The sequence below is a fragment of the Monodelphis domestica genome, chromosome 2, assembly GCF_027887165.1.
Source record: "Monodelphis domestica isolate mMonDom1 chromosome 2, mMonDom1.pri, whole genome shotgun sequence".
Taxonomy (NCBI): Eukaryota; Metazoa; Chordata; class Mammalia; order Didelphimorphia; family Didelphidae; genus Monodelphis; species Monodelphis domestica.
This window is the reverse complement of record NC_077228.1, coordinates 542,002,614-542,015,113: the sequence shown is the minus strand read 5'-3', so window position 1 is coordinate 542,015,113 and position 12,500 is coordinate 542,002,614. Positions and strand designations below refer to the sequence as shown.

Below are 12,500 nucleotides of genomic sequence, written 5' to 3'. Positions count from 1 at the left end.
AAACCGATGCCCCTCTCATGAGACGTTGGAGGCCCGAGGAGACGGCAAGCCGGGAAGCCTAACGGGACACCCAATGGCCCAGAGTCAGGAGGTAGACGTCTCGCTTTACCCTATCGGGGGCGCTGGGCCAAGCTCCAGCTTCTAGATCTGAAGGACCCGGGTGATTCCGAGAAGTGTGAGTGGGATGTAAGGAGTGCCAGGACTGAGGAGGTCTACCTGTGGGGCAGCAAAGCTAGGGCTCAGGGTGTGCGTTAGCTAATCCCGTGTGAACTCTGTGGGGCCAGAGGCGGCTTTTGCCCTCCCCCCTATCCCTAGCACTCAGCGCAGTGCCCGGCACTCAGAAGGCACTTCATAATGGTCATTTGCTGTCTTGGGAGCACCATCCTGTGGAAGAAGGGGTAGCTTCGTTCTAGGCAGTCCTAGAGGGCTGGACAAGGAACCGCGAGGGGAAATGACAAAGAACAGAATGTAAGTTTGCAGTGAAGAAGACCTTCCTTCCACTTAGAACTCTCCCAGGGTGCCGAGGGCGCCTCGGGGGTGATGGCACATCCCGGATCACTTGCTGGCCTAGCATAGAGGAAACAATTTGGCAAGTACAGATTAGATCGGGTGGTCTCAGGGTTCCCTCCACGGCTGAGATCCGGATGACGAGTTCTTGCTGAACCAAGGAAGGGTCCAGTGGCTCCTATTCCTAACCTTTCCTGCTAGCCAAACAGCTTCCATTCAAGGGACTCAAATAGGCCTTTATTAAGCACCTACTGTGTGCTGGGAAATGTGCGAGCAGTCAGGAGGCCAAGACAAGACTGCCCTCAAGGAGCTGACCTTCAGCAGGAGCAGCTTCCTCCGGAGAGCCTCAAAGCTCCCGGGGGACGCTGGCCCTTTGGATGGGATGCACGTTTATGGGGTGGTTACTGGTCACCTCCACAGGCAGACAGCCGGCCTCTATGGGAGGGAGAGGAGGAAGAAGCTTGGAACTGAGGAATACTGGCTCCTGAAGACCAAGTGAAGTCACACGTGAACTGTAAAGGATAGGAAGCCCCCCCCCCCCACCCAAAGCATCCTTCGAAGGCGGCTGCTGGTGCCTCCCCGTCTCCCAACTCCCCTGCATTCATTTGGCTTCAGTTTATCACACGTGTCCATGCCATGATGGAACGGGAGCTCTGAAAAGGCAGGCTCCCCCTCAGCAGCACAGTGCTGGGCACAGAGGCCACCTTTCAAAGCATTTCTGAGAAGCTGAACGAGCCAAGCAGCGGGACTGGCTCTGCCAACCCAGGGATGGCCACAGGCAGAGGACCTCATTTGCCCCCAATACATTAACCCAACCCTGTAGGCGAGTTGCTTTTACTCTTGTCCTTGACTTCCTCCCGTGTAAGGTGGGAGGCAGAGGGTGGGCGAGAATGCAGAAGAGGGGCCGGGCCAGTCTCGGAGCCTCGGAATCTCTCGGTCTGGGCCAGGAGATTGGAGACAAGAGCAGGCGCCACTGGGGTTTTGCTGGGTGACTAAGCCCCGAATGCTGCTGCTGGAATACGGGCTGGGGTCTGCTGCAGAGCAGGTGGGGCCTTGGAGAGCTCTGGAGCACCGCCAGGTTTGGAAGTGGCAGCTTCTCGGGTGGCCTGTGGCTGCAGAACTGCACCCGGGACATGCACTCCTAAAGCATCCTTCTCTCTCCTTTGTCTTAGAGTCAATGCTGTTGATTGGTTCTAAGGCAGAAGAGCAGGAAGGCTCGGGCAATGGGGCTACATGACTTGGGAAGTTAACTTAAGTGACAAATGAAGTCAACTTGCCCAGGGTCGGCCAGTTAGGAAGTATCTGAGGCCAGATTCGAACCCAAGACTTCCAGGCTTCCTATCCACGGCGCCCTAGCTGCCCCCGTCCTATTTCTCCTGCTGAATTTTTCATACGGAAGAGGAGCTTTGCTGGGGACTGTCCCAGGGTGTGAAGAGGACGAGCCGGCTGTCCGGAGAGTTCCCAAACTCCCGCTACCTGGACTCCTGGCTGTGCAATGAACTGCTGGTCAGTGGCCTCCACGGCGAGCTCCAGACAGTTGCTGCCGCCCCAGGCCTCACAGGTGTATACCAGGAGCTGCTCGGCGAGGTCTTCATCACTGCTGTAGCATTCTGTGAAGAGTTCTGAGACAGAGACGGGGAGAATCAGAGACACTCAAGGAGAGACAGCGGTAGCCGCGGAGGGGCACGAAAATATGAAGAGACAAAGGAGGGACAGAACAAGGCCAAGGCAGAGAAACACACAGTCACAGAGGGGCAAAAGAAGACAGAGACAGACGCAGAGACAGTGAAGGCCCCAGACCTAGAGATGGCTTCCATCTTGGAATCAACACTATGCATTGGTTCCAAGGCAGAAGAGCAGTAAGGGCTGGGCAATGGGGGTTAAGTGACTTGCCCAGGGTCACCCGGCTGGGAAGTGTCTGAGGATCTGTGACTGATTATTGATCCACTGTGAGATTTGAAAGACTGGAGAGTGGGGGGAGGACATGGGATTGCAGAAGGCCTCTGCAGACTGCAGGCCAGTGACCTGGGCCTGGAGGGGTTTTCTGTCTGAGCAGAGCAGAGCAGCAGAGCCACAGGCAGCCCCCAGCCATCGGCACCTGGTGTTTGCCACCCTGAGCCTCGTGCCTGCCCTTTCCTCTCTCTTCTTGGGGACTCACCCACAGCTCGAGTTTCATACTCATTTGCCAGCTCTTCAGATTCCCCTGCAGCATTGATGTCATTTTTCACCTTGGCCAGGGTCTTCAGCAGCTTGCTGGCTCCCAGGGCGGCCAGGGTGCAGCCTCTCGTCTATGGAGGGACCAGGACAACGTCACCATCACCCTGATAGAAGATTTGTCAAGGGCTTCCTATTCATGACTCATTGGAGCCTCCCAACAGCTCTGGGTTTGGTGCTATTGTTATCATTATTCCCATTTTACAGACAGTGAAACTGAGTCTTTTTAAAGAGATCAAAAAGCTTGTCCAAATTCCACCTAGATCTGAATTCAGGTCTTCCTGACTCCAAATCCAGAGACTGCCTGCTATACCAGCTAGCAGTCAACCGAATGGCAGCTGAGGATGAATAGGGTACTGGTCTAATCAGGGCACTTGCTAGTTCTCCTCAGCCTAGCAAATCCTGGTGTTCAAGGTCCCCAGCCAGATGGCCATGACTGGCTCTCCTAACTACCTCTCCCGCTCCTCCCCAACCGTATTCCACTCTTTAGCCAAAATGGACAGCTCCGTATTTCACACACGTGACTTGTGCCTTCCCGGTCCTGTGGCTTCCTTCCCCATCCTTCCCTTGCCATCTCTTGAAGCTACAGATAAGAATGTAGAGCCGAATCTAGAGAGCTGGAAAGGGCCATCAGTCAAGTCTGATAAGCAGTCCGCGGAGACTCGAGTGCCTCAGCCCAATCCTGCTCCTATTCCCTTGATGACCTTGGGGGCAATCCTTTAATGTGCTCAGGCCTCAGCTTCTCTATCCGTAAGGTGGCATTGTTGGACCGCACGTCTCCGGGTTCCTTTCCAGCCTAGATCCAACTCCAGTTCTTAATTTACAGACAAATTGCTGCTAGAGCTCAGTGGAGAGACTTTCTATGAGACAAGACGGCCCCAATGGTTAGATCACAGGGGAGACCCGAAGAGGAAGAAGAGAGAGGAGAGCAACAGGGATTCAGGGCAAACTCTCACATCCATCAGTTCCTCTTCCTGGGGATCCTTTTTCCTCTCCAATAAAACTTTCATGTTTGACTTTTGCATATGAGTTCATGATAACATGAGATCACAGGCTAATAAATGGAAGGGACCTTGGAGCTCATCTTAATCCATTCATTGACAAACGAGGAAACTGAGTCCCAGGGATGTGAAGTTACTTGCTCAAGGTCACAAAGATAGGCAGGGCAGGTTATCTAGGGAGCTGTCACTTTGTAGCTGTCCTGCCATTCAACGTGGAAGCTATTTGGGAGTAGGAGGAGGACCCTACAAAAGCGGGAGGAAAAGGGCAAAGGGGAAAAGGAGAAGGAAAGGATCTGGGCGCTTACCTGCTCCCAAATGACCTTGGAGAGCTCCTTCTTGTTCTGAAGAATGGCCCAAATGAACAGGGCTTGAAGGGGATGTCTTGTAATTGGTGATACATCCTGAGAGGAACAGGATGACGCGTGTTAACCTTTCTGGAGGGGAAGGGGTGCTGACACGTATCACCTACATGGAAAGCACACCTGGGCCGACCTCAAACCTACACTGCCATAAAAACCACAACATGGGGGCCACGAACCTTCAGGAAAGGATCGGTGTTTGGGGCAGCATTCGATTGGAAGAAAGGAGGCCATAAATGCGAACTCTTGGGATTCAGCTTTGGCCACGTAGCAGGCTGGTCACAGAATCCAAGAATTCTAGTTAGGAGCAGCCGTTGCCCAGTCCAACCCAGACCCCGTCGCTCCCCTCCTCCCATTCCCCACTACAACAAGCCCACTAAATGGTCATTCATTCACTCAGCAAACACCTTACAGAATATTCCATGGGTCAGGCACTGTGCTAGCTGCTGGGGTTTAAAGGAAAAAATGGAATAGACTCTGCCTTCAAGCTGCTTATATTCTCCTAGGGTGGGAGTGAGGAAATGACATTCACATTGAAAATTGAAAACAAAAAGAACTTGTATGTATTTGCATTCACAGATGAGATGGAAATGGTACGCAGCCTTTTCCTTAAGACCTCCAAGGAGGCAGCCCATTTCACTCTGGGGCAGCTCTGATTTTTAGGAAGGTTTTCCTGAATCAAGACTTAAATGGCTGATTTGCAACATCCCCTTCTGCCCCCCCCCAGCCCCTAGTTCTGCCCTTAGGAGCCAAGCAGAATAAATTTAATCTCCCCCCACCCCCCGACAGACTTAAGTTCTTGAAGTCAGGCATCCTATTCCTCCTCCTGCCCCGACTTCTCTTTTTGGGCTAGATGTCTCTTGTTCCTTCCAGCATTCCTCATATAAATTAACCTGAAGCCCTTCTCCATCCTGGTGGACACTCTAGTATGGGGATGGTCTTCTCACCCTGGGGTGCCCCGAGCCTCCTCGTTCCCAGAAGGAATGCAGCCTGAGGCCACAGGAGCTTGTCTGGGGCTCCCAGGGTAGCAGAGTCTAAAGGGATGCAGAATCATTTATCCCACACTAAGCACAGAGCGTGTGCACCCAAGTTGAAAATGTGAAGAAAGGAGGAAAGAGAAGTTAAGGTTTCGAATTCTGGGTGAAGAACACGTTTGAACCCAAAGCAATCCAGAGGTCTCTGACGTCAAGTGGAAGGTGAAGTTCACCTTATGTGATACAAAAGGGGCTTCCCAGAGTTTAGAAACATCATCTTTTGGTCTTGCTGTCTCCCTCCCTACACCTGAGATTTCATTGCCATAGGGAACTTCCAGTGAGGAAGCTCCCTCTATCAATGAAGTTCAGCACCTCTTCTACAAGCTTAGTAGTCTTAGGAAGGCCCTGGGACATTAAGAGGGCATGGACTCATGAAGGGTCACACCTACTGTGTCTCAGAGGCAAGACTTGAATCTAGATCTTCCTGGGTTTCTAAAAAGTCAAATAGAGTTCATCACAATCAAAAATGGAGATTTTCTTTTTAATCGATGCTGTGGTGGATCAGGTGTGGGCAGGCTTCCAGCTCCCCCAGCACAGAGGAGACTGATATAACTGCAGTCAGAGTTAGGCACCAGAGTTTCTAGGAAGGTATTCATGAAATTCAAGCGGGATGAAGATTGTTCTTCCCTGTGTGTGCATTGAAGTCAGTTGGCTCTGTAGGGTTTTCAGGCTTAGTAGTAGTTCAGCCCCAGTAGGATGAAGACTAGAAGAACCGAGGAAAGAGCGTGGGATCCTAGGATTAGGGGCTACACAGGACCCGAGAGGTCACCCAATCCTGGCCATCGCGTGGGAAAAGGGAAGAAATCAAGGCAATACGAACACCACAGAATCACAGAATTTGTGAGTCGGAAGAGACCTCAATGGTCATCGAGGCCAATTTACCCATGAAAGGAGCTCTCGCTCTAAAATACTTGGCGAGCAGCCATCCCATGTCTGTAGCGAGGAAGCACCCCCTACTTCCAGGCAGCCCTTTCCATTCCAGGACAGCTCTCATCGTTCGGGAGATTTTCCCTGATATCCAGCCTAAATGTCCCCCTTTGTCCTTTGGGGCCAAACAAAACAAGTCTACAAATGAGGTACCTCATAAAGCTCTTTTACAGCTTGAATCCAAAGACTGGCTCTTAGGATGAGGAGAAGTAAGATGGCAGCTAATCCTTTTGCCACATGGCCGCTCTTCGAATACTCCAAGACGATTTTTGTGACTGCCTCCCTCTCCCCCGGAGTCTTCCTCTTTTTATGGCTATATATCTCCGTTTCCTTCAATGAGGCTCACACTGCTCGTGACACAGGCCTACAGCCCATCCTGGTTATCTTCCTCTAGACAGGAGAGGTCAGGGGAGGGGCTGGTGGGCTGGCCTATCTCCTCCCTAACCCTGGAAGCTCTGGCCCTCGTCAGGCAGCGTGACACGGTATTAACTTGTGGCTCCCCCAACCCCCTGCTAGGTCATGCTGAACATGTAATAGATTACTGCCCCAGCCCGGGGCTTTGTCAGAACAACTCCCACGTAACCCTACCTCCCCATCCTTACTGGGAAAGGGGTCTTTTTAGGGCCAAATGTAAGACTACCTTCATCTCTACTGAAGGGCATCAGAGTAAATTCAGCCCAGGGCTCCAGCCTATCAAAATCCCCTGGAACCAGACCATTATTGAGCATCTCCCCCTCCTTAGATCCAGGGTGACACAGGTGCTACGGCATAGATGGGCCCATACGCCTTAGACTAGAAGTGTCCTGAGAAAGAATCGAGTCCAGGCACCTCATTTAATAGTCGGGGAACCAGAGGGCGACTTGCTCCAGGTCACTGACACAGGAAAAGACAGACTCATGAGCACCTTAATTGAATACCCAAAGCACAACTGACAATGGCCATATTTCAATTCACTCAATGGACGGGGGCAGGAAAAGCCCACGGGATTGGGTTGGCCTCTGTCCATCGCGTACCTGGAACTCAATGTCCAGATCCTCCCTGCTGCTCCTGTCTTCCTTCCTATAGCCTCTTCGGAAGTTGGCCACCAGCTTCCAGACAAAGGTGAGGAGCGCGTCGTTGTAGGAGTTCTTGGCGATTTGCAGGTTCCGGTACACAAGAGTGCTGAAGTTGTTGGAGAAGAGCTCTGTGAGGACGTCATTGGTGAGGAACTTCCTCAGGTTTAGCCCATTTTCCAGGAAGAGGCGGACAAACTTGGGTCTGTCCTTCACCAGGGCTGAGAACATGACTTCCTGAAGGTCAGCAGACTGGCAACGAGAAAGCGGAAAACAAAAGGGAAGAAGCATTTATTAAGTACCTACTATGTACAAGGCATCATGCCAAGAACTTTCCAAATACCTTCAACAACCCTGGGAGGCAGGTGCGATTAGGATTTCCACCGAGGAAACTGAGGCAGATGGAGGTGGTGACTTGTCCAGAGGCCCACAGTAAATGGCTGAGGCTGGATTTGAACTCAAATATTCCTGACTTCAGGACCAGCCCTCTATGGCCTACATTGCTTAGCTGCAAGGAAACTGGCAGTTGAGGAAGGGGAAAGATATGACCCCAAGCCTGGGCTAAGGGATCAGGACTTTGGGAGAACACCATTATGGCTGCATTCTCTCTGCCTTGATCACAGCTTTGACAGGCCAGACTGGAGAGGTGCCTTACAAAGTCTAACAGGTGGGACTTCCCTAACCCTGCCTGGATCAGGTTCAACAGTGAGTCTTCCTACCCGGCTTCCTCCTCACCTCCCATCTGCGGTCGTTGGTGAAGATTTCATCGTTGGCGAGGTCTAGCTGGTTCCACTCCAGCAGCAGCTTCAGTTGGCCATTCCAGTTATCCTTCTCCTGCTCATTGGTGCTGAAGGCTGGCAGAGGGAGGAAAATAACCAGGTGAGCTCACTGGCACTTACACGTAGTATCTCATTTGATCCTTACAACAACCCCGGGAAAGAGATGCTGTCATTATCCCTATTTTACAGATGAGGAAACTGAGGCAAACAGGTTAAGTGACTTGTCCAATGACATCCTGCTGGTAAATGTATGAGGTTGGACTTGAACTCAGGCCTTCCTGATTCTAGGACCAGGCTCTAAGCAACATGTCTATGGTCATGTGGCTAGCAGGTGGTACAGTAAGGGATGAAGCCCAGGTTTTCTATCTTTGAGACAAGCCTGAAGATTCAATCTAAAATGTACCTAAACATATATTAATGTGGTGGAGTGAAGAGAATGCCAGGAACTTCCTCACCTTTGTAGAGAGCATAGGATATGGCATTGCTCACAATTTCATCCCCAGCTTCTTCCATCTTAATGACTGTCAGCAGGTGAGGGTTTTCAAGGATTTCTTTGAGCTGCCAAAATTAAAAATGAAAACAAATGATGTAAACTGAGCTTGATGTTGATGGACACTTATGGATCTCTGTCTCTCTGTCTCTCCCCATCTTCCCCCCCCCCCGTCTCTGTCTTTGTCTGTCTCCCTGTCTCTCTCTCTCTCTGTCTCTGTGTCTCTCTGCCTCTCTCTCTGTGTCTTTCTGCCTCTGCCTCTCTGTCTCTCTGTCTCTCTGTCTCTGCCTCTCTCTCTCCCTGCTCTTTGTGGATGAGGACCTTTCTGGTCCACTTTAGAGAGAAGCACCATCGATGAGAATCAGCTGTCCCGCCCACGCAGCTATTTGGTCTGTAGGAGATGGTGACTTCTCTGCAAGCTCCTTGAGGGCAGGCCTGACTCATTTTGGTCTTCATAGCCCCAGTACTTCATCCACACAGTGCCTGGTACAGAGCAGATACACCGTACGTGCTCGTGGGAGTCAATGGAATTTCCCCCTGATAAACACGACCCAGGAGGACGTCTTCCAACTTCTGCAGTTAAGCCTGATGAGGCTGGGCCTCCATGGAGGCATGTGACCTCCAATAAAAATCTGATGACAAGGGAGCCTCCTTCCTCCTGGCAGTGACTGCAGACGCCCGGTGGGCCATGTGCCATCAGATGCATCCCTGTGAGTTGGCTTTGTTTAAATCCTTTTCTACAAGGAAGTGTCCAATGGGGTGGAAGAGGAGTAAAGGAGAAGCAATTTGGATGTCAAAGCAAAGCATCACCAGTAAATAGAACCAAACACAACATCTCCCAAATGGCGGCTCTCACTGGAGCAGACACACAAGTATTTGCTGGGCAAGCCTCAGCCTGGCTCTTAAGGGGCCCCTCATGCCTTTGATTTTAGGAGTTAATCAATGAACATTTGCTTCGCGCCCTGTCCTAGGTGCTGAAGGAACAAAGACAAAGGGAGGCTCCTCTCTCACAGGGGAGACAAAGTGCATTATGGGTCTCAACAGAAATCGGCCAAGGCAGAGCTGAGGTGACACCAGAAAGGGCTTCTGGCAGAAGAGAGTCCTTGAACTGAGCTGAAGGAAGCCAGGGGTTCCAAGAGGTGGGGGGCGAGGACGGGCCTTCTAGGTAGACAGTGGAGGAGTCCGGAGAGGGGAGTGAAGAAGAGCGAGGAGGCCAGGCTCCTCGCTGGGTCTCAGAGCTCGCGGAAGGGAGTAAGGCTGGGAAAGGAGAATGGAGCCCAAATGCAGAGATTTCAAAGCCAATCGGAGGGTTCCGATCTGATGGTAAAGGTGATAGGAAATCACCAGAATACTCCGAGTGTGGCTAGCCCTGTGCTTCAAGAAAATTCCTTTGGCTTCTGTGTGGAGGATGCACTAGAGTGGGGGGAGCGTTGAGGCAGGCAGATCTCTCCCTCAGCAGCTTTGGCAATGGTCCAGATTCAAGGTGATGAGGGCTTGCAGCCAGGTGTGGTGGGGCAGTGTCCAGAGGAAAGAGGAAGAGGAGGGGAGGGGTTAGGCAAGAGAAGCCCATGGAGAAATGACATGATTTTTTCAGACAATGTTTTAATTTTTTCTCTCTTTTTAAAAATTTAAACCCTCACCTTCTGTCTTGGAACCAATACTGTGTATTGGTTCCAAGACAGAAGAGTGGTAAGGGCTAGGCAATGGGGGTCAAGTGACTTGTCCAGGGTCACACAGCTAGGAAACATCTAAGGCCAGATTTGAACCTAGGACCTCCCATCTCTAGGCCTGGCTCTCGATCCACTGAGCCCCCCAGCTGCCCCCTGTGTTTTCTTTTATTAGGAAACCAACATGCTAGTCCAGAGCTCCAAGGCCTTTGTAATCTTATGATTTTCCAGTTGCCAAACCCTCATAATAATTATGCATAGCCAAGCAAAGCAAATCCTCTCATCAACCATGCCCCAAACACACGTCTCATTCTGCAGATTGAGTTTGCAATCCCTCTGACAGGGAACGGGGAGCATGATTCCTCTCTGGCTCTCTGGAGTTATGGGCTGTCCTTGCTCTGAGGCCTTTCCCCAAAATGACACGGTTTTGATAACTGAGTGAATATGTGAAGGGAAGGGGAGTGGGTAATCGAGGCGAGCTCTACTCGCTCCCCGGGGCCACTGGAAGGGTGGTGGTGGTGGTGGTGTCCTCGGCAGTAAATGGGGGAAGGACAGCGAGTTGTTTGACCTGCCAGATCCGATATGTCCACAGGAAGCCTAGCTCCACCATCCAATGGGCGAGTCGTTGGTCATAGGCCTGAAGCTCAGAGGACACACCCGAGTGGAACCTGTGAGGCACCCGTGCTGTCTTTCAAATGTGCCCCTTTGGTTTCTGCTCCTGTCTGAGGCAATGTGAGAAGCAGCTCACGCTAGTGTCAGCTCTCTAATGAACAGAGAGGTCTGAAGGGGAAAGAGGACATCCAGGAGCTGAGGATGTGACTGGGAAATCATGGCAATAAGAAGACGAGCAGACACTGCAATATGTACCCATTTCTGGTCCAGGGAGAGCAAAGCGGGAAACACAGCCCAAGCGAGCCTGGAGACAGCTAGTGGAGGAAGGCAATTGTTCTAGAGTAATGGCTCTGCCTCAGTCTGGAACTGGTTTTTCTAAAAACGAGGTGATGCTACTTTTCTTGCTGTGAACTTGTATCTCCTGGCCAGTAGTCTGGAACCCGAAACAGAACATCCACATCTGCCTCATCTTTCTTGGTTCTCTGAACAGCTGGGACAAGGCACTCTACTTAGAAAGCACTTTACATGGCGAATGAATGAATGAGTGAATGAATGAATGAATGAATGAATGAGTGAATGAGTGAGTGAGAGAACACATGAATGAACAAATGAATGGATGGATGCTGAGGGGGTGATCTGAGCTGCAGGTTCAGTTTCAGCTTCACTGGGAAAGCAAAGGATCCCTCAATGACAGAAAGGTGTCCTTCAGGGCAGCACCCTGGGCCAGGTCAAGAATGTTGAATTCAGAGTCACCAGAACTCACTGCATCAACTCCACGGAACAAGATGGCCCTCTTAGGTTAAATTCACCTCTAACCTCACCCCGACATCAGCCAACTCTTGGCTAACACCAACTGCCTCAGCCTCCTCTTTCCCTCTGAGTGGAGGACGGGAGGAAGGAGCAGCAAACTCCAGCAAACTGGCTTCTTTCCTCTCATTCCTCTCGACTTCTGCTGCTCGGACGGGCACTCCCTGGTGTCCTTTTCCCCTTCCCTCTTTCCTTCCTCCTTGGCGATGCTGTCTCTTCCCAGGAGACTGCAAGCCCCTTGAGGGCAGGGACAGTGTCCATCCCCAGGGTATCCTTAGTCTGGCACAGAGTAGACACTCAAGAAATGATGACTGGGCACCTTGTTTGTGTCTTACCTTCTTGTTACATGTTTGGCTTGAACAGTCACTTAACACCTCTGGGGCAATCGAGCAATCATGTGTTTATCAAGCCACCACTACTGGGTGGCGGGTACTTTGCTTGGCTCCAGGGTCTCCCCTCAAAGAGCTTAAAACAGCAGAATGGATCTGAGTTTCCTCCTCTGGAAAAAGAGGGCGTTGGACTAGCCAATTGCCAAGATTCCTTCCAATCCCATGCTTGTGATGTAAGCCAATATTGGACAAAATGTTCGAGGAAGCGCTCTTTTTGGTGGTCCCCCCCCCCCCAGCCATGAGCGGGGATGGCTGAATTAATGTCACTGCACGAATGGTGGTGGAACTGTAAGACTTGATGAGGATGAGGGATTCTGGGAAACAGAGGGAGGTTTGGGTAGTGTGATGCTGACTGATGGATTAAGAACGGAGGGAGGCCAGTGTGCACCGAGCGTGAGACCCCCGAGGGGCAGCGGAGCCTGAGCGAATGGAGGATCGCAAGGAACAATGAATGGTGTGGTTGGTTTGCCCGAAATGGTTTTTATCTAGTGCCAGGATAAATGGTGAGGGGCCCCTGCGGGGAGTGACCATGGCAAAACAGAAGGCCACAGGAAAGCCTTAAGCGCTATGTAGATGCATGTATGCGTATACTTGTGGGTATTTCTCAGGAAAGTAACCCATCGCTGGGGTTGGTAGCTTTGCAGGCTTGTGGGGTTCCTCCA

The 12,500-nt window shown here is 51.4% G+C and overlaps 1 protein-coding gene across 3 annotated transcripts in view; it reads right to left on the bottom strand.

Annotated features, from left to right (window-relative positions):
• The window catches only part of TRPM8 (transient receptor potential cation channel subfamily M member 8), a 52,898-nt gene that overhangs the window by 20,554 nt on the left and 19,844 nt on the right, over positions 1-12,500 (bottom strand). For all 3 annotated transcript variants that reach the window (XR_008916908.1, XM_001376523.5, XM_056820143.1), the window contains 6 exons: positions 8,329-8,431; positions 7,830-7,948; positions 7,056-7,346; positions 4,028-4,123; positions 2,666-2,795; positions 1,984-2,129 (listed from right to left, as the gene is read on the bottom strand). Coding sequence is in view for 2 of the 3 variants with exons in the window: in XM_001376523.5 (XP_001376560.4) it covers positions 1,984-2,129; positions 2,666-2,795; positions 4,028-4,123; positions 7,056-7,346; positions 7,830-7,948; positions 8,329-8,431 (885 nt within the window). In the remaining variant the exon portion in view is untranslated. The remainder of the gene's footprint in view (positions 1-1,983; positions 2,130-2,665; positions 2,796-4,027; positions 4,124-7,055; positions 7,347-7,829; positions 7,949-8,328; positions 8,432-12,500) is intronic.